Below are 20751 nucleotides of genomic sequence, written 5' to 3'. Positions count from 1 at the left end.
AGGAACCACCCAGAGAAGAGGCGGAGTCCTGGCCCAAGGACCAGCCTCCTCAAGAGCCGCCCGCCCTCAGCTGCTCCCGAGGCAACAAGCCTCCCCGTGCCCAGAGCCTGCCCTTCCTCTGTGGATGGAGCCACGGGAGGCTCTCGATGGGGTGCAAGGTCGAACCAGAGAAGAGGCAGTTTTTACAAACTCAAAGGATACAGAGCGCGGGGAACAAAGCAGTGTGGTCAGTGACCTCCAGGGATCAAGAGTTCTCTCCGTCCATTGAAAGAGAACAGGACAGTATTTAAATGGGGCCGGGACAGGGGGGCGGGGTCCAGGAAGCGGGGTCCACCGCAGACAGACGGCGAGGGCTGCACGCGAGGGGAGGGCAAGGCCAGGGATGCTGAGGGAACAGCGCTGTGACCATTTTGTCTTCCCCAGGCCACCCTGCGGCCGTGACCACTTACTGTCCTCACGCGCACAGCACACCGAGTCCCGACCAAGGGCCGTGTCGGCCAAGGCTGCTCTCACCCGAGATTCCCCCAGCCTGGGTGCAGACAAGAGGCCTCCTGAGCCACAGAGCAATGAACTAAATACAGGACGGTCACGTGCCCCAACCTAGACTGTCAGGACCCCTCCGCCCCGGGCGTCGGTGATGGTCCTAGCCCCCCCTCAGCCGGCCCTGGGCGTCCCAGGCCACACAGCCACCTGACACCTCCCCGGACTCCGCTGAGACCAGCCTCTGGGCCTGTACACGCTCCTCAGTGGCCTGAGGACGCTGCCACAACTCTCAGGCCAAGAACTCAGCCTGGCCCCACATGCTGCCTCAGGGACATGTGGGCTTCACCCACCCCCGAGGCCACCACGTCCCCAACTGCCAGGTCAGTGTCTGGAGGGACAGCCCAGGGCACCTGGACAGAACATCCCCCCGGGGGAGACTGGCCCAGACACACTCCGGGCTCCACTGTCCCACCTGTTGAAGAAAGAGGTGCAGCACGTCTGAGGGCTCCCTGTCCGGTGCTGGCACCAGTGCGGGAGCAGGGGTGGCAAAGGACCGTCAGGGCGTGGCATCTGCTCCGTCAGGGGTCCCGCCCACTGGCCCCGCAGCCCTGCACACGGCTGGCCAGGCTCTCCAGAGGAGCACAGGTGGGCACGCAGCCAAGCCCCATGGCACAGCCCCTGACCATCCCTCTGCAGAAACCCTGAAGGGGCCCCTCACGCAGGAGGGGACACGTCAAGGGACAGGCCGGGTGTCGGCCACCTTCCTATACGACGACGACACAGAAGACACCTGCAGCCTTACATTTCATTGTGCAAAACCCCCCGATGTGCTTTAGTAGTGCAAAACCCGATGTGCCTTAGTAGTGCAGAAGCTGCCAAACGCATCCGATGAGGCCCAGGGAGGCCCGATCAGAACTCGAAGTCCTCGCCCGCCATGTCCAGCGCCCAGGCAAACTTCTCCCTCTGCGTCTTGTTGTAGATCTTCTCGACGGGCACCCCAAACCTCCTGCACCTGCCAGGAGACCAGGGCTCAGGAGCAACAGGGCACCCCGGCTACCGGCCGGCCCCTCTGGGGTGCCACCCACGCACGGCCACCAGCCCAGGGGTGAAGGGAGGGCAGTGTTCTCTGAGCAGGGCGCTCAGGGAACGCTTGTGGGGCACGCAGGCGCCCCAGCCACCCCGCCCCCAGCGGACAGGCTGCGGGGCCCCAGCGCTCGCAGTCCAGGGACCAGTGGCACAGGTCTCAGCATGGGGACACCAGCCAGTTGGGTCCCATCAGAGGAAGGGCCTGTGCTGACCACGGGTCTGGGGGCTGGAGTGGGGCCCCCAGGGAGTCTGGGCCCACATACCAGGCGATGCTGATCCGGGGGTCCAGGTAGTTGAGCTTGGACGTGCCCAGGGCCACCTGCTTGCCCTCCTCCTTGTCTGTGGCCTGTGTGCCCAGCCGCACCAGCTGCTCCTCCAGCTTCTCCAGCCGCCGCCGCCTCTTCTCCAGGAAGCTAGTGGAAGAAGGAAACGGGCCCCTGTGCCACATGGCTCCGCTCCCCACCAGGCCCCCTGTGCTTGGCCCTCGCTGCCCACCCACCCTCAGCACGAGGGGGACCCATCCCCCAGAACGGCCTCGCAGGAGGGAAAGGTACGAAACACACAAAGGCCCCAACCAGAGGGGAAGAGACAGAATCAAATACGAAAGCCCTCACTCCTGCTGTTCTTGAGAAACGCCGATTTATCAAGGTAGGACCCTCCTTCTCATGCCCCACAGCGCCCTTCAGATGTGATGCCGTGGGGCAGGCCCCTGCCCACGGCCATGATGCCCACGTGTACCTGAACTTCAACCCCAGTCCTTCTCCCAGGCGCTCGGGCTCCAAACCCACTGACACGTGTGGGAGGCCCACGTGCAGGGGAGATGCCACCGCAAAGGCCGGAGTGGCCCCGACAGACTCTGTGTGAGGCGGCCTCTGTCCCCAGGCTGTGCACTGGTGGGGGGCGCCCACGTAGCAGGGGGCGGAGGGAGGGCAAGTGGCCAGAAGCTCCCTGGAAGGCACCGGGAGTTTCCCAGCAGCCCCCCGGGAGCCTCGTTTTTCACTGAACATGAACCCGCCTGGGCCTGGCAGCCGGACTTCCTTACACACACCCCAGGGCTGGAGACGGCACCTCCGCCCCGAGGACACTTGTCACCACGAGGAAACTCACGCTTTAAGAGCCACAGCCACAGCAACCGCAGGTGAAAGGAGACGCCCCTAGACACAAGGACAGTGAGGGCTGCAGACGCCCCTGGCAGCGGAGCTCCGGGGAGACTTCGCGAGGGATCAGGCAGAGCCCCTGCGTGGCGATTCAGGACTCCCCACGAAGAGGAGTCCAGGTCCAGGCGCCGCCACTGTCGCTTCTACCGACTGGGATGAGGAGAAGCGCTGCAGCTCTTCACCCACTTGCGCAGGAAGGCGAAGACCTCCCAACTCTGGGACCAGCATCACCCGGAGACGCAGCGAGAAAACCAGAGAGCCTCAGCCGTTGTGAATACAGAAGGAAAGCCCCCATCACGCCAGCAAGCCTGACCCTGGCTACAGATCCTGCACCCCCTCCAAACCAGGCTCATCCCTGAGCCGAAAGAATGTCACGCCCGAGTGCCAGCTGGCGCCACCGTCGGAGCGGCAGGAAAACCATGGCACGCCATCATCACAACAGACGCAGAAAAAGCACCTGACAAAATCCACACCTTCCACGAAAAAACAAACCTCGACAATAAGAACAGAAAGGCATGTCCTTGTCTCGACAAGGGCACCTCGGCAATCCCGCAGGTGACCTCCAGAACAAGACCGGTCCACGGAGGGCACCTGGACCCAACACCACCAGTGGCTCCGGCCACAGCATCAGGCAAGAAAAAGACATTAAGCACCGACTGGAAAGGAAGCAGCAAACTCTCTCTACTTGACCATGACGACCTGCGAAGGAACTTCCAGAACTAACGAGTAAGGCCAACAGGGTGCGGGTGTGAGACCAGCATGCATCAGCTCTGTTTCTCTACCGTGTGCAGAGAAGAGCCAACCCAGGCCCACCTGGAGGAAGGGCTGCTTATGAGGCTGGACGGCGGCGGAGGGGGCTCCTGTGCACGAACAGTGCTGCTCCTGCTCAACTCCCGCCTTCCTCCGGGAGCCTGGAGGGGGCACGTGCGGGCAGAGGGCGGCCACGCGGCCTCTCACGTATAAAGTCGAAGCCATGACTGCCAAGGCCTCATGTGAGTGTTTGGGAATCGCTGACCCTACAGATGGTCTGGGGGATCGTGGGGAAGTGGGGTTCACGAGCATTCGGCGACGTGAAGCGTGGGGAGGGCGCTCTTGGGAGAAGGAGGGATGAAAGGCGAGGGCAGGACGCGCCCTTGGTCACTGGGTGGGCTGGGGTGGCGCTCGTGGGGCTGTGCCTGGTGACGAGACTGGGCCGGGTGCTCAGGCTGCCCTGCCCACAGGGCTAAACTACAGCCAGACGATGCCCGGCTTCTGCTCTCTAAGGGGGAGAACGGACTCAAAATTGGGCTTTAGATGCGTCCAAATGCTACCCGCTCACACTGCTCTCCCTGCCTAGTGGGAGGAAACTGTTAGATCCGTTCCCAAGCCCAGAACAAAGCTTTAGAGAAGAGCGCTGCGCCCCCCGCCACCCCATTCCAGCGGGGATCCTCCTGGGCACCTGTAAGGACTGAACTGCTAGGGACTTGAGTCAATGTGCAATAAAAAAACAAAAAAACACAGGAGTTCCCGTCGTGGCGCAGCACAAATCCGACTGGGAACCATGAGGGTACGGGTTGGATCCCTGGCCTCAGTCAGGGGGTTAAGGATCCAGTGTTGCCATCAGCACGCGGCTCAGATCCCGCGTTGCTGTGGCTGCGGCGTAGGTAGGTGGCTGCAGCTCCTATTCGACCCCTAGCCTGGGAACCTCCATATGCCTCAGGTGCGGCCCTAAAAAGACAAAAAACAAACAAACAAAAAAATCTAAACAAAATATTGGCAAACCAAATCCAACAGCTCCTTTAAAGGATTATACACCACGACCAAGTGGGGTTCACCCCAGGCCCCAGGATGTGGCTCAAACATGCAAATCACCGTAATTCACATCAGCCACAAAAAAGGTAAAACACTGACCATCTCAAGATGCAGATCAATCATCTGGCAATTCAGCATCCACGGAGTTCCCGCCGTGGCGCAGTGGTGAACGAATCCGACTGGGAACCATGAGGTTGCGGGTTCCATCCCGGCCTCGCTCAGTGGGTTAGGGACCCGGCGTTGCTGTGAGCTGTGGTGTAGGCTGCAGACTCGGCTCGGATCCTGCGTTGCTGCGGCTCTGGCGTAGGCCGGTGGCTTCAGCTCCGATTCAACCCCTAGCCTGGGAACCTCCATATGCCACGGGAGCGGCCCTAGAAAAGGCAAAAAGACAAAAAAAAAAAAAAAATTCAACATCCATTCATGATAAAAACTTACCAAAGTGGGTATAAAGGAAACCTAACATAATAAAAAGCCACGTATGACAAACCCACCGCCCACAGAACCCTCAAGGGAGAAAAGCCGAAAGCCTTCCCACTAAAACCTGGAACAAGACAAGGATGCCCAGTCTCGCCCCTTCCACTCAACGGAGTTTTGGAAGTCCTGGCCACATCAGTCAGACAAGAACGAAAAGGCATCCAAACTGGAGGGGGAGAGGTGACACTGTCACTACATGCAGGTGACACGACACTGTACAGAAAACCCTAAAGGCTCCACACAGAAACTTCTAGAATTGATCCATGGAGTCAGCAAGGCAGCAGGATACAAGATTAACTACAAAAATCAGTTGCATTTCTTTACACTAACAATGAAATATCAGAAAGAAAAAGTTAAAAAAAATCCCTTTTAAAATTGCATCAAGTGAGTTCCCACCATGGAAACAAATCTGACTAGGAACCATGAGGCTGCGGGTTTGATCCCTGACCCCGTTCAGTGGGTTAAGGATCCAGCATTCCCATGAGTTGTGGTGTAGGTTGCAGATCCCGCGTTGCTGTGGCTGTGGTGTAGGCCAGTGGCTACAGCTCCGAATAGACCCCTAGTCTGGGAACCTCCACACGCCGTAGGTGTGGACCTAAAAAGACAAAGATAAATAAATAAATAAATAAAATTGCATCCACTGAGTTCCCACTGTCGTGCAGGAGAAACGAATCTGACTAGTATCCATGAGGACGTGGGTTCGATGCCTGGCATTGCTCAGTCAGCTGAGGCTCTGGCATTGCCATGAGCTGTGGTGTAGGTTGCAGACATGACTCAGATCTGGCGTGGCTGTGGTGTAGGCCATCAGCTGCAGCTCCAATTCGACCCCTAGCCTGGGAACCTCCATATGCCACAGGTGCAGCCCTAAAAATAAATAAATAAATAATAAAAATTTTAAAAGGGCTATAATTCAAAAAGACACAGGCACCCCTATGTTCACTGCTTCACCATTTACAACAACCAAGACATGAAAACAACCGAAATGTCCACTGACAGATAAAGAAGATGGACACAGATAAAGAATGGATAAAGATGGCCACACACACACAGTGGAATACTACTCAGCCACGAAAAATAAAGAAAGAGGGAGCTCCTGCTGGGGCACAGTGGGTTAAAGGATCCAGTGTTACCACAGCTGTAGTGTCGGTTGCAGCTGCAGTTCAGACTCAACCCCTGGTCTGGGAACTTCCATATGTACAGGGGCAGCCAGAAAAGGAAAAGAAATGAAGTAATGGCATTTGCAGCAACGTGGGTGGCCCTAGAGACGATCACTCGAAGGAAACTGAGTCAGCTGGAGAAAGACAAACGCCACAACCTCACTCGTGTGTGGGCTCTCGAACAGGAGAGAAGTGAACTCCTACAAGACAGGAAGACTCCGAGGCACAGAGAGCAGCCCTGTGGTGGCGGCGGGGCTGGGGGTTTGGGCTCCGCAGACGCAAAGCACGTCATCCATGGATGAACAAGGTCCCGCTGGCAGCACAGGGAGCCGCGCTCAACACCCCGGGCCGAGCCGCCACGGAGGGATGCAGGCGGGAACGTGGTGGGTGGCTGTGCGCACGATGAATCACTGCTGTACAGCACAAACGCACACAGCCTGGCCAGTCAACCCCACCGTGATAACACTCTGAAAGTGAAACAAAACAAGCAACTATAAAAAAGAGAAAAGAAACACTGGAGGACTCACACTTCCTGCTTTCCAACTCACAGGAATCCAGACTGCGCGGTGGCAAGAGGACAACAAACGTGGGCAGAACGGAGCCTAGAATAAACCAGAGCACCTGCACCACCCGATCTTCCCCAAGGTGCCTAGACCATTCGGTGCCGAAAGAACGGTGCTTTTCAGCAGCCGGTGCTGGGCGAACTGGGAGTCCACATGCAAAAGAACCACCGTGGACCCAACCTTAGGTCACGTACAAAACTTAACTCCCTGTGGATCAAGCAGCTAAGGAATGACTCCACGACCCTGAATCAAGCAAAGCTTTATTAGACCCGGAGAATAACAAAAACTAGACTCATCAAGCTTCTAAAATCTTGTGCTTCAAAGGATACTACCAAAAAAATAAGACGAAAAAACAGAGAGCGGGAGAAAGCTTCTCCAAGTCACACTGGAACAGGTGCCTGTGCCTGAAATGAATACTGAGCTCTTCCCACCAGTCAAAAGGCGAGGAACCAACTGGAAAACGGGCAAAGGGCTGGAGATACCGTCTTCCAAGCACGCACACAAACGGCCGTGAGCGCATAAGGTACCCTGTCGCCAGCCACTGGGAAGCGCAAACTGAACACACGCTGAGACGCCACCTCACACCCTCCCAGCTAAAACCAAAAAGAGGAAAGACAAGACAGTTGTTGGCAAGGATGCTGGAGAAACCAGCACCTGTGCCCAGGTGGTGAGAACGTGAGGGGCAGTGCCTGCCACCGTGGGAACCAGCCGGGCGCTCTCTTAAAGTAATAAACCTTGGTGCTGCCGATGACCCAACAATTCTACCACGAAACTCACAAAAGCCAAACATCAAAGAAAGACACCAAAAAACCCACAAAATCACAACACAGAGGAGTTCCGTTGTGGCTCAGCAGAAACAAACCCGACGAGAGTCCATGAGGACTCGGAGTCAATCCCGGGCTCGGGCTTAAGGACCCGGCGTTGCCGTGAGCCGTGGGGTAGGTCGTGGGCGCGGCTCGGATCCGCGTTGCTGCGGCTGTGGTGTAGGCTGGCGGCTGTAGCTCCAATTCGATCCCTGGCTGGGAACCTCCACGTGCCGTGGTTGCGGCCCTGAAAAGACAGATGTCACCAAGTAGAAACACTCGCGCGTCCAGACGCACGGATGCTAAAACGTGGTCTCACCTCACACAGCGGACTGGCGGGCAATCACACCAGGGAAGCGCTGACAGCTGCCACTCGGATGAGCTTAGCAACAGGATGCCAATCCCGAGGGGCCAGACCTGGCCCCCCCGAGGGCGAGACCCCCCTGTGCGAACCCCAGGGGCCGGGGTGAGGAGGGAGCGCGAGGGCCTGGAAGCAGGCTTGTGTGAGGCGAGAGCACGTTCTAAAAGCCAGAGTGGTGCTGGCTGCGTGGTCCTGGGGCACCAAAGCCAGGCACGTGCACAGCCAGGGGGCGAACCGTGTGCCTTGGAGGGAGGGACCCCCGCGGCCTAAAGCCTGCGGGCCAGACACAGGGCGCCAGGCCCCGGCTGACCGCCCAGCGAGGCCAGCCACGGCCCTCCGCGTGCACTTCCACTGCTTCGGGGTTTGGGGCACAAATGACAGTTTGTGTTTTTTCAGCCACAAGATACAACTAGAAGGAGAAATTGGTGAAGGGAAAACCTGACCGTGGCCGACCCCAACTCGGGGTCGCACCTTCCGGACACCCGCGCCTCGGACCTGCCGTCCTCTCTGGATGCGTGGCCGGCCCTCGCCTTCTCCAGCTCTGCCTTGGCCTCGGCCACCTGCTGCTTCTTTGCCTCAATCTGCAAAAAAAAAAAAAAGAGGGGCCCACTCAGGCTGCCCCTGCCACACCTGGGCCAGCCCCAGGGACCAGCGTCCACAGCCAGCTGGCCTAACAGCCTGAAAGGGCCTGGCTGAGCCAGGTTGCAGGGGGACCTGTCTGCCCAGGCAGGGTGCCAGGGCGCCGGCCCTGACTGGTCACTCTGTGGCCAGGGAACAGGGTGAGTCCAAGAGGCCCCAGACATACCACCTGCTCCAACCAGACCCAGCCCTGTGCTGACCTCTTCCCTGAACTAGAGGCCTTTCCGCCCCGGGGGGCCACACAGGGCAGCACCCACCCCCGAGCCTGTTCCTGGCCAGCACGGGGCCCTGGCAGCCCCAGGGAAGGCAAGGGGAGAGCCCTGGCCACTGGTCCCCAAAGGTCCTCCCACGGTGCCCACCACACACCTTCGACCGGAGAGCCTGCATTGACTTCTCGAAGGTCTTGGGAGGTGCCCGCTGATGGTTACAGAGGACGGCAACGGCCCGGTTCGCGCGGTTGTAAGAGAGCAGCTTAGCGGCGATGCTGTCTTCAGCTGAAAGACAGGGTCGGCTGGACAGCAGCCACCGCAGCTCAGCAGTCACTGCTGCACCAAGTGAGGACACCGGGGGCGGGCCCCAGCGACAGGGATTCGGTCCACGGGGCCCACAGCAGGGGCAGAGCTGGGACCTCCCCAGACCCCCATGAGGGCATCAGGCCGTGGCCAGGAGCCCCCACCGGGGACCCAGAGGGTGGGGGAGCTTGGATGACGGGGTCAGAAGGTGGCAGGAAGAAGGTTCCCGCACACGAAGGCGACACACACAGCTGGGCAGGCACTGCAGACAAGATCCGACTGCCTGCGGGGCAGGAGCGGTGGGGCGGCCCTGGGGAGGCCAGAGCCAGGAGCAGGGGACCCTGCAGGGAAGGCTCAGCCTGGGGCCCTGGGCCCTTCCAGCTGAGACACACACACCCCTGACCCTTCCTGCTCAGCCCACACTTGGACCAGGCAAGGCCACCTCCACGCTGCCCTAGACACTGGCCACAAGGCATCATACCACGCACAGGTGCCCTGTCCCAGACCAGGGGACACGCACCTCTGGTGAGTGCTCGCAGCTGGCCCTGCAGGGTGATGCTGGCGTTGTAGGTCCGGAAGACTTTGGCCGTCAGCCCGTCCATCAGGTCCTGCAGGTGCTTGTTCAGGCTGGCGGTCTGAACACAGGCGGAAAGGCAGGTCTCAGCAGGTGGTTTCCTTTGGGGACAGGGTCACGTGTCCCTCCCAGCCCCCACCGCACACACGCTTCCGGGTGGAAGGAGGCTGCTGGTTGGACGGACACCTTCTTGTTTAAGAGAACACGCTAGACTCAGGGCCCACGCTCCTCCCGGCTCGTCCCCAACGGGCCGAGCCCGCTGGCGGTCCCCGGGACACCCGTCAGCACGGCTCAGGGGCCCTGGGCTTACAGTCAGTCGGTCAAAGAGCTCCTCCCCCGGGTCTTTGTTCTCCAAGAAGAGCTGCAGGTTCCTGTAGACCTGCCACAGGGAGAGGGCCCTTCAGAAAGACTGCAGGCGGGAAGCAGCCTCCTGGGAACCAGAGGCGGAGGGGTTAAATGAGGGCCGCACAGGGACGTCTGCACGCGGGACTCGGAGACCAGCGGACTGCGCTTCCCACAGGGGGCAGGGGGCAGCGCCCTGGGGTCACGCGCCGGCACTGGCGGCCCTGCACACCCCAGCTCCTTCCCGCCACCCACGCTGGGCTTCCTCCAGGTCACCCCAGGTCCACAGTCAGACTCGCCCGACACCACAGGACCTCCGACAACCTTCACAGACTGTCTGTTTCCCTCCGCTGAGCCCTTCCGGGAGAAATCACTTCCCCTGCAGAAGCTGCTCTTACTGCGAGAAGGCTCCATGGGGGCCCTGGCCGCACCCCCTGCCTGGCGTTCCCGTCCTCCCAGCTCGCGTCGGCCTGGGCCCATCTCTCCAGCCAGCTCCGCACTGCCCTCCACGCAGTTGTGTGTGTGCCCCACTGGGCTGGACGCCAGGTGCCCAGGTCCAGACATGGCAGGATGGGCCCTGCTCTCAGCACCATGTCCCCCAATACTCCAGACCCCTGGGTGGGTCAGTGCCTTATAGAAGAGGCCCCAGAGCACTTCCTCCCCCACCGCCACATGGGCACAGGCAGAAGGCCAGCTCACAGCCCTCCATTCCAGCCTCCAGACTGTGAGACATAAACACCCGTTTATGAATCATCCAGCCTGGTGTTTGGTCAGAAAAGCCCCCTGCCCCCCGCCCAGGGAGGCCTCTGCCCCTCATCGCCTGGCAGCTTCTCACTAGTTCACCTCCGGATGGATTTCAGAGGCCTGGGCACACCAGGCACCGGGGTGCATCACACCACCTAAGTGGGTGTTTCCGTGCTGCTCCGTCAGGCTCCCCAAAGTCCCCATTTGTGTTTGCGGAGCCATGTCTGCCTAAACAAGGCAGGCAGGCAGTCAGCAGCGGGTCTGCTCTCACTGCTGTGACGCGGTGCCCACCCAGACAGAGGCCAGGGCGACCATCATGCAAGGCTCCACCCCTCCAGGAGACAGTGATCCCCAAGTTCTAACTTCCCTCCAGACCTCCTGGCGAACCAGAAACGCCCCCCGCCCGCAAAGGCCAGGCGCTGTGGGCGCGAGGGTCAGCCAGCAGGCTCCACGCCTGAGCCTCAGCCTTCAGAAAAGGCACCAGGGACACCGCCAGAGTGACCACAGTGAGCTGACTGCCCAGAAGACCCTTCCCAAGTGTGCTGGGGTGAACAATGTCCCCCAAATTAGTGTCCTTCATGCAGGAACTTCAAAACATGACCTTTTTTGGAAACCGGGTCTTTGCAGATGCAATCAGTTAAGATGAGCTCACACTGGGCTAAGCCCCACACCCAGCAGGAAGACAGGCAGACACAGGGGAACAAGACTGGGGGAGCGGGGAGAGACAGGCAGGCAGACACTGCAGTGATGCTGCCTCAGGCCGCGACGCCAGGGGAGGCCCAGAAGGAGTCTCTGCAGAGCGGCCAAGGGCCCAGGCCCTGCCACAACCAGGTCTCGGATTCCCCACCTCCGAAGAGGCACGTCGAGGCTCAGTTACAGCAGCTGCCAGACTAACCCACCGGGAGGACGGCGGGTCCAGGTCAGCCTACGGGGCCTTCCTGCGCCCGCGTGCCGCCGCCTGACCTGGTTATCCTCGCGCGCACGGGAAAGGCCAAGGGCCGCGCGTCGGAGGGGCCGCGCGTCGGTGGGGGGCGGGGGGGCCGCGCGTCGGAGGGGCGAGACCCGCCCCCGCCCACACAGGCACTCACGGGCTTCTCCACCGGCACTTTGTTGTAGTAGCGGATCGAGTCCTTCCCCAGGAAGTCGAATTCCACGACATAGGGGCAGCCGTCGGCCTCTGGGTGCAGCTGGACGTGCTCCACGCGGAGGGAGCAGCAGCCCACGGTGTCGGCCGACTCGCCCTCCTCCTTCTCGTTCCCAGCTCGCAGCGCCAGCTGGATGGGGCGGGGGCAGGGGCAGGGGCGGGGTCAGGGCGGCACAGGTGCAGCAGGAGCGCGCGCACACCCCACCCGCGCCCAGGCGCACCCCGGCCCCCACAAGCACGAGGCCGCGGCTCAGGACCCGGAAGCCCCGCCGTCCCCCAGCTGCCCGGCCAGCCCGGCCCTGGCGACCGGTGCCCATCCGCGAAGAGCAGGCCGGAAAGCCTGGGGCCATGCGCACCTTGTCGATGAAATAAAGGGCTACAGCGCGCTGTCTCGCCTTCATTTCCCGAGACTTCCAGTCGGCCCGGTACCGAGAACGGATCTCGTCCACCACGCCTTTCAAGCGCCGAGCCACTTCGTACTTTTCCCAGTCTCTCTCCCCCTAAATGAGAATAAGTTGCAAGGAAAACCCGGGGTGCTCCTGGCAAGCAGGAACCTGCCAACACTCTGATCCAGGATGGGGCCGCTCCAACCTGCGCAGCGGGGGCGGAGAGCAGACCCCCAAATTCACTGAAATGTAAACAGGGCGTAGGAGTTCCCGTGTGGCTCAGTGGCAATGAGCCTGACTACTACCCATGAGGATGTGGGTTCGATCCCTGGCCTGACTCAGTGGGTTAAGGATCCGGCATTGCCATGAGCTGCGGTGTAGGTAGCAGACAGGGCTGGGATCTGGTACTGCTGTGGCTGTGGTGTAGGCTGGCAGCTGTAGCTCCGATGAGACCCCTAGCCTGGGAACCTCCATATGCCAAGGCTGTGGCCCTAAAAAGACAAAAAAAAACAGCAAAACATAAAATAAAAAATAAAGAAGGTGTAAAATTTAAATTTCCTTTTTCTATTTTTTATTTATTTTTTGCATTTTAGGGCCACAACCATGGCAAATGGAGGTTCCCAGGCTAGGGAGCTCATCAGAGCTACAGCTGCTGGCCTACACCACAGCTCCAGCAATGCCAGATGCTTAACCCACTAAGGGAGGCCAGGGATCAAACCCACAACCTCAAGGTTCCTAGTCAGATTCGTTCATGCTGTGCCACAACGGGAACTCCAAATTCCCTGTTTTTAAAGCAAATGGCTTCCGGACACAATGTGACTTCAGAATTGGCCTGGTAACGCCCAGGACCTTGGGGACGCCCTGCCGAAGGGTGTGGCCCAGCTGCTCAGTCAGAGCCCGGCTCACCTTGAGCTTCGAGCTGGGGTTCAGCATGACATACTTGGTGGCATTCTGCACATTCTCCGTCCACGCCGCCAGCCATGTGACCGTGCGGTCCGACCGCACCTCCTTCCACTGGTGGCCTGCCGGGGGCTCTGGTACTTTTGAGTCCCTGCATCAAGAGAGCGACCTGAACCCAACAATTCAAGACCCCGCGCGCTCAACTGGGAGCCAAGTTCTCCCACCTCCTGTGACAGGACCGCGCCTGGCATCGCTGGCCCTGGCGGTCTGAATCTGTCCCAGAGCCGCCTCGCGCCCCAGCAGAGCCCTCGTGTCACGGCCTCTCTCCCTCTCAGCTCCGGCAGCACCGTGCACGGGACAGGCTCGTTCAGGGCTGCCCCCACGTGTGGCCCAGGGCCACAGGCATCTCCAGGAGCTTCAACAGCACGAAGGACCCCGCTCAGCCAGGGCCCACATGGTGGAGGCACAGAAGCCACTGCTGGAACGCGGCCCACAAGGGCCACACACGCGTGTGTAATCAGAGCATCTCGATAACCTGAAACGTGAGGGGCAAGGGCCGTGCTGAGATCAGGCAGACAAGCTGTCGTGGTGCAGAAAGCCTCCGGCCGGCGGCACAGGAAGGCGGGCTGGGCCAGCACCTGCGGGAACCTGCCCTGTCGCCCACCCAGAGCCCAGAGTGACAGCGACGGGCCCCGTGCTCCCTGAGGCTCACGACCACGCCCCGGGCGAGGGCCCAGCGCACCTGCCGCAGTTGATGGTCACGTCCTCCGGCAGGACCCTCCGCTTCAGCATCCCCATCTTGGGGTGGTCGCCGCGGCCCCGGAACAAGCCGGGCGGCTCCGTCTTGAAATTGCCTATCTTCTCTCGGTGCCCGTCCAAGATACAGTAGCCAAACTCCTGCTGAAGCTTCTCCGCCTCTTCTTTGAGCCTCTGTGTTAATAAAACAGCACGTAGGTGTCGGGAGAGAAGAGACAGGATGAGCCCAGTGCCCACCTCTGCTGCTCTGGGAGCACCCGTCAGAGCCCAGGAAGCCGCTGAGCCCGGGGCGCAGCGCCCGCGCCCACTCCCGCCGCAGCCATGCCCATCCACGTCCAGCGCGAGGGAGCTGCTGACCCCCTGGTTCATCCCACAGGTTCACGTGGTGAACAGACCGAGCTCTGTGCACACCCACTTAGGAGGCGTGTGACTCGCGAGTGTCTGAGCGTGCAGTCCCTGCTGCCACAGAGGGATGGGCGATGTCTCGGGGAGCCCTGGGACCCGGGTTCAATCCCCGACCCGGCACAGCGGGCTGCAGCACTGCGGCTCGGGTGGCGACTGCAGCTCAGTCGGATCTGACCCCTGGCCCAGGGGCTCCATATGCCTTGGCACAGCCAAAAACGAAAAAAGAAGGCTCTAAGGACGCAGGCGCGCAGTCAGAGCCCCCTCGCCACACCCTCCGGGGGCTTGTCTAGAAGAATCCCCGCAGAGGGCTGGCCTCTGAGAAGGGGAGGGGTCGTGTGCTCCGCCCCCGCGTGAGGCCACCCGCGCGCCAGCAGCCTCCCCCCTCCCGGGGGCCCCAGCCAGACGGTGCCCCGAGCAGCCTGACCTGCTTCTCCTCCCGGGGCAGGGCCCTCCGGGCCGCGGCCCTGTCCGCGAAGTGTCTGTGGATCTCCGTGAAGTCGCACTTGCTCAGGCGCTTGATGACCTTCCTCTCGGCTGCCGTCATTTCCTGCACCGAAGCCAGACCCGCGCTCGAGGACCGGAGGCCGGCGCCCATCCCGTGGCAGCGAGACCCTGGCCCGCGCGGCTGGGGCCCACCCCACAGGCTCACGGTCGCCCCAGAAGCAGGAGGACAGACTGGGCGGAGAGCGCCGGGCCACCCCGCCGCCGCCGCAGGGGTCCCCACAGGAGAGCCTTTGCAGGAAGGTGGCGGGGGCGCTCCCTCCCTCCTCACGGCTGCATCAGCCCCGCGGCCGCAGCTGAGGCACGGCCCCCACCAGCAGCCCGTGGCCGGGGCGCTGAGAGCCTCCCTCACCCTCAGGGGGACGGCCTGCCACCCGCACCTGCTGGGCCGGGCACGGCGACCACAGCGGAAGAGGCCCCAGTCCAGCCACACACACACTGAGCCCGTGGACCCCATCCCCCCGGGTCCCTGCGGAGAGGTGGGTGCACAGCCACACCACGCCCTGTGACAGAACGTTGGGGGCCTGTCACCCGGGAAAGGGGCACACATGGCGCTGGCGTCCTCCCCAGCGCAGGTGGAAGGGGCCTGGGCCTGCCTTCGCGGGGTGAGGTCCACGGACGTAGCCGGAGCTGAGCGCCGTCATGCACGGGAGCCGGTTTTTCAAGAGGGAAATGAAAAGGCAACTAGCAGCTCATCCCACAGAGCTTCCCAGCAAGTGTTTGTTTCCTGGGGACCAGAAGGGGCCACCCCTGCCCCCCCCCGCAACGGCCTTTCCTGGGGACCCCAAGCCTGGCCCTGCCTGCCCCGCCAGCGGCTCGGAGAGAAGCGAGGCAGGCACGCGTCGGACGGCACCAGGCCGAGCTGCGAAGCGGCCCCGGAGAGCCGGCGCCGGGCCACACGCACCTTCCGCCAGTCACGGAAGAAGTTGTGCCGGAAAACTTCTTTGGTTGTGTATTCGTGCTCCAACATTTTCCCGTAAAACGTGGCAACCTCCTCGGCTGCTAAGCTCAACTTCATGGGCTTTCCTGGCAACGGCAGAAGACACACCGATTGAGGGAGCTGCCAGCTGTGTCCTCCAGGCCACAAGATCCTGCTGCTCAGACCATCGTGGCCCCCACCCTGGGCTGTATCCTGCCACAGGTGTCGCCAAGGCCAACGCGTTCCGGGTTTTTTTAATTCGGAAGCATGTGCTCTGAGTGAAAGACGACTCTCAGCAAAATAGTAACAAACTGAACCCAACAATACATAAGAAAGATCATAAACCACAACCAAGCTGGAGTCACCCCCGAGTCACAAAACGGTTCCACACAGGCAGCTCCACGCCATCATCTCAAGAGATGCCGAGAAGTCACCTGATGAGACCCAACGTCCATCCATGAGTGGGTAAAAAGGGAACATACCTCAACGTAACAAAAAGCCACGTATGACAAGCCCACCGCCAATAGAACCCTCAAGGGAGAAAAGCCGAAAGCCTTCCCACTAAAACCTGGAACAAGAACAAGACAAGGATGCCCAGTCTCGCCCCTTCCACTCAACGGAGTTTTGGAAGTCCTGGCCACAGCGGTCAGACAAGAACGAAAAGGCATCCAAACTGGAGGGGGAGAGGTGACACTGTCACTACATGCAGGTGACACGACACTGTACAGAAAACCCTAAAGGCTCCACACAGAAACTTCTAGAATTGATCCATGGAGTCAGCAAGGCAGCAGGATACAAGATTAACTACACAAAATCAGCTGCATTTCTTTACACTAACAATGACATACCAGAAAATTTTAAAAATCCCTTTTAAGACTGCTCCCCAAAAGGTAAAATCCTTAGGAATAAACCTGACCAAGGAGGTGAAAGACTCATATGCTGAGAACTAGAAAATGCTGACAAAGGAAACGGAAGACAGTTCAAAGAAGTGGAGAGATACCCCATATTCTTGGATTGGGAGAATGAACACTGTTAAAGTGGCCACACCACCCAAAGTAATCTGCAGACTGAATTCAGCCTCTACCAAATTGCCCGTGACTCTTGCCAAAGAATTAACCCTAAAATTTGTTATACCCTCACAACTGGACAGCTGCATGTAAATCAGTGACACTAGAACACACCCTCACACCATGCACAAAAATAAACTCAAAATGGCTTTTGAAGACTTAAACATGAAGACACCCCAAAACTCGAAGGGAACACAGGCAAGACATTCTCTGGCATCCATCGTACAAAGGTTTCTTTTAGGCCAGTCTCCCAAGGCAACATAAATAAAAACAGGGAGTTCTCGTTATGGTTCAGTGGTAACAAACCCAACTAGCATCCATGAGGACACAGGTTCAATCCCTGGCCCCGCTCTAGGGGTTAAGGATCCAGCATTGCCGTTACCTGCAGTGTAGGCTGTAGACTTGGCCTTGGCAGCAACTTGGTGTGGCTGTGGTGTAGACCAGCAGCTGCAGCTCTGATTCGACCCCTAGCCTGGGAACCTCCATATGCTGGATGCAGCCCTAAAAACACACATACACACACAAAAAACTCAACATCACTAATTATTAGAAAAATGCAAATCAAAACTATAGTGAGGTACCACCTCACACCGGTCAGAGTGGCCATCATTAAAAAGTCTACAAATAACAAATGCTGGAGGGGGTGTGGAGCAGAGGGACCCTCCCGCCCTGCTGGTGGGAATGTAAACTCTATGTGCCGACAGTCGTAGGGAGGTTCCTCAGAAGGCTAAATATACAACTATCACATGATCCAGCAATCCTACTCCCGGGCATATATCCAAACAAAACTTTCATTCAAAAAGATGCCTGCACCCCTATGTTCACAGCAGCACCATTCACAACAGCCAAGACAAGGAAACAACCCAAATGTCCATCAACAGGCGACCGGATTAAGAAGATGTGGTGCATACAGACAATGGAAGACTACTCAGCCATAAACAAAAGCAAAATAATGCCACCTGCAGCACATGAATGCCACTAGAGAGTCTCACACTAGTGGTCGGAAAGAGAAAGACAAGCACCATGCGCTATCACTTCCACGTGGAATCTGTGACGTGGCGCAGAGGACCCAGGAGGAAAGCAGAATAGAAGGACTGGAGCCCACCTGCTCTCAGAACAGCAACGAAATTACAACAACTGCTGAGCAACCTTCACCAAAACAGACTGCAGACTATCAAAAAAGCTATCCTACACCGGAAGACAAGCACGAGGCCACATCGGGACCGCAGGAGGGTGACTACGTGATATAAGCAACCCCATACCCACCGGGTGGGCAGCCCACAGACTGGAGAGGAACTAAACTACATCGCAGAGCTCACCCACAGGAGTGAGAGTTTGAGCCCCACGGCAGGTCCCCACGCCTGGGAGCTGGCACTGAGAGGGGGAGCCCCAGAACATTAGGTGTTGACGGCCAGTGGGGCTTGTGCACAGGAGCTCCCGGGACTGGCGGAAATGGAGACTCCACTCCTGAAAGGCACACACAGGCTTCCGTGTGCACTGTGCCCCCGGGCAAAGCAGAGCCTCCAAGGGAATCTGGGTCAGACCTGCCCGCAGTTCTTGGAGGACCTCCTGGAAAATGGGGTGACTGTGGCTCACTGCGGGGGAAGGGCACTGGAGGCAAAGGTCTCGGGAAGAATCCTCCCTGCGTGCTCCTCTAGAGGGCGCCACTTTGGGACAACCTGGTGTGCCCCCCCCCCCATCAGGACTGAGACACCCCAGGCCAAATAACAAGCCAGGTGGGAACACAGCCCCACCCATCAGCAAACAGGCTGTCTGCCCAAAGACCCCCCCAATCACACAGCCACCTCCAGTCACAGACAAAGCCCCACCCACCAGAGGAATAAGAATCAGCTCCACCTCCCAGGGGGCAGCCACCAGGCCCTCCCATCAGGAAGCCTACAGCAAGCCCCCGACCTTCAGCCACAAAGGGGGCAGGCATCAGAAGCAAGAGAGGTTATAACACTATTGTTTGCAAAAAGGAGACCACACCAAAAGTCTATAAAAAATGAAAAGGCAGAGAATTATGACTCAGATAAGGGAGCAAGAAAAAACCCCAGTTCCTAACACCATACACGAAAGTAAACCCAAAATGGATTAAAGACCTAGATATAAGACCAGACACTATAAAACCCCTAGAGGAAAACACAGGCCAAACCCTCTCCACATAAACCACAGCAACATCTTCTCAGATCCGCCTCTTCAAGTAATGACAGTCAAAACAAAAATAAACAAATGGGACCTAATCAAACTTAAACGTTTCTGCACAGCAAAGGAAACCCTAAACAAAACGAAAAGACAACCCACAGAATGGGAGAAAGTCTTTGCAAGTGAACCAACTGACCAGGGATTAATCTCCAAAATTTATAAACACCTCCCACAGACAGCTCAATACCAAAAAAACAAACAACCCCATCCAAAAATGGGCAGAAGATCTAAACAGACACTTCTCCAAAGAAGACATAAGGTGGCCGAGAAACCCATGAAAAGATCTTCCACGTCACTCATTCTTAGAGAAATGCACATCAAAACCACGCTGAGGTACCACCTTACACCAGCCAGAACGGCCATCATCCACAAGTCTCCGACCAGTAAGTGCTGCAGAGGGTGTGGAGAAAAGGGAACCCCAGGACACTGCTGGGGGGACTGTAAATTGGTGCAACCACTGTGGGAAACAGTATGGAGATGCCTCCGAAAACTCAAAACAGAATGGCCATTTGACCCAGCAGTCCCACTCCTGGGCATCTACCCAGAGAAAACCACGACTCGCAAAGACACACGCACTCCGATGTTCACTGCAGCACTATTTGCAATGGCCCAGACATGGAAGCCACCTCAGTGCCCATCGACAGAGGAGTGGACCCAGAAGAGGTGGTCCATACACACCATGGAATGTGACTCAGCCATAAAAAGGAACGAAAGTGTGGCATTTGCAGCAACACGGATGGACCCAGAGATTATCTTGCTAAGTGGAGTCAGTCAGACAGTGAGACACCAACATCAAAGGCTTTCACTGACAGGTGGAACCTGAAAAGAGGACGGAATGAACTTCTCTGCAGAACAGAAACTGACTCACAGACTTTGAAAAACTCATGGCTTCCAAAGGAGACAGTTTGGGGGGGAGGATGAACTGAGGGTTTGGGATAGACATAAAATTTTGGTTGCGATGACTGTTGTACACCTATAGATGTAATCAAAGTCATTAAGTAATAAAAAAAATTTTAAAAGACTATGTTGCAGAGTTCCCGTCATGGTGCAGTGGTTAACGAATCCTACTAGGAACCATGAGGTTGAGGGTTCGATCCCTGGCCTTGCTCAGTGGGTTAACAATCCGGCATTGCCGTGAGCTGTGGTGTAGGTTGCAGACGCGGCTCGGATCCCGCGTTGCTGTGGCTCTGGTGTAGGCCGGTGGCTACAGCTCCGATTCAACCCCTAGCCTGGGAATCTCCATATGCTGCAGGAACAGCCCTAGAAAAGGCAAAAAGACAAAAAACAAACAAACAAACAAAAAACCACTATGTTGCAACCCCAAACTAATACTGTAAATCAACTATATATTGATTTTTTTTAAAAAAAAGGAAACATTTCAAGGAACAAAACCTTACAATTAAAGATCTGACAAAGCAAAAAAATAAAAAACCCAGAAAAACAGCTAAGTGATCTGGATATTATCAGCCTCCATGAAAAAGACTTTAGACTAATGACAGTAAAGATGATTCAAGATCTTGGAAATAAACTGGAGGCAAAAGCTGATAAATTACAAGAAACACTGAGCAAAGAAATAGAGGTTTAAGGATTAAGCAAGCAGAGATGCAAAATACAATAACTGAAATAAAAATTCACTAGAAGGAACTAACAGCAGAATACAGGAGGCAGAAGAATGAATAAGCGAGGTGGAGGACAGACCAGTGGAAATCACTGACATGGAACAGAAAAGAGAAAAAAAGATTGGAAAGAAATGAAGACAGTCTAAGACGACCCTGGGACAAT

General features: G+C 58.0%; 1 protein-coding gene across 14 annotated transcripts in view; it reads right to left on the bottom strand.

Annotated features, from left to right (window-relative positions):
• TOP1MT (topoisomerase (DNA) I, mitochondrial) overlaps nt 1275-20751 on the bottom strand; it is a 53971-nt gene continuing 34494 nt past the window's right edge. For 4 of the 14 annotated variants that reach the window (XM_013993526.2, XM_021090424.1, XM_021090425.1 and 1 more), the window contains 12 exons: nt 15683-15804; nt 14702-14824; nt 13859-14046; nt 13123-13267; nt 12187-12330; nt 11775-11960; nt 9911-9979; nt 9547-9661; nt 8881-9025; nt 8314-8456; nt 1833-1982; nt 1275-1495 (listed from right to left, as the gene is read on the bottom strand). In XM_013993526.2, coding sequence (XP_013848980.1) covers nt 1341-1495; nt 1833-1982; nt 8314-8456; nt 8881-9025; nt 9547-9661; nt 9911-9979; nt 11775-11960; nt 12187-12330; nt 13123-13267; nt 13859-14046; nt 14702-14824; nt 15683-15804 — 1685 coding nt within the window. In that variant the 3' untranslated portion in view covers nt 1275-1340. Of the gene's footprint in view, nt 1496-1832; nt 1983-8313; nt 8457-8880; nt 9662-9910; nt 9980-11774; nt 11961-12186; nt 12331-13122; nt 13268-13858; nt 14047-14701; nt 14825-15682; nt 15805-20751 lie in introns of all 14 variants that reach the window. The other 10 variants (XM_021090428.1, XM_021090427.1, XM_021090429.1 and 7 more) reach the window with 8 other exon arrangements.

This window comes from Sus scrofa, chromosome 4 (assembly GCF_000003025.6).
Source record: "Sus scrofa isolate TJ Tabasco breed Duroc chromosome 4, Sscrofa11.1, whole genome shotgun sequence".
Taxonomy (NCBI): Eukaryota; Metazoa; Chordata; class Mammalia; order Artiodactyla; family Suidae; genus Sus; species Sus scrofa.
Note: the sequence above shows the minus strand (reverse complement) of the source record. Positions and strands in the feature narration are given on the sequence as shown.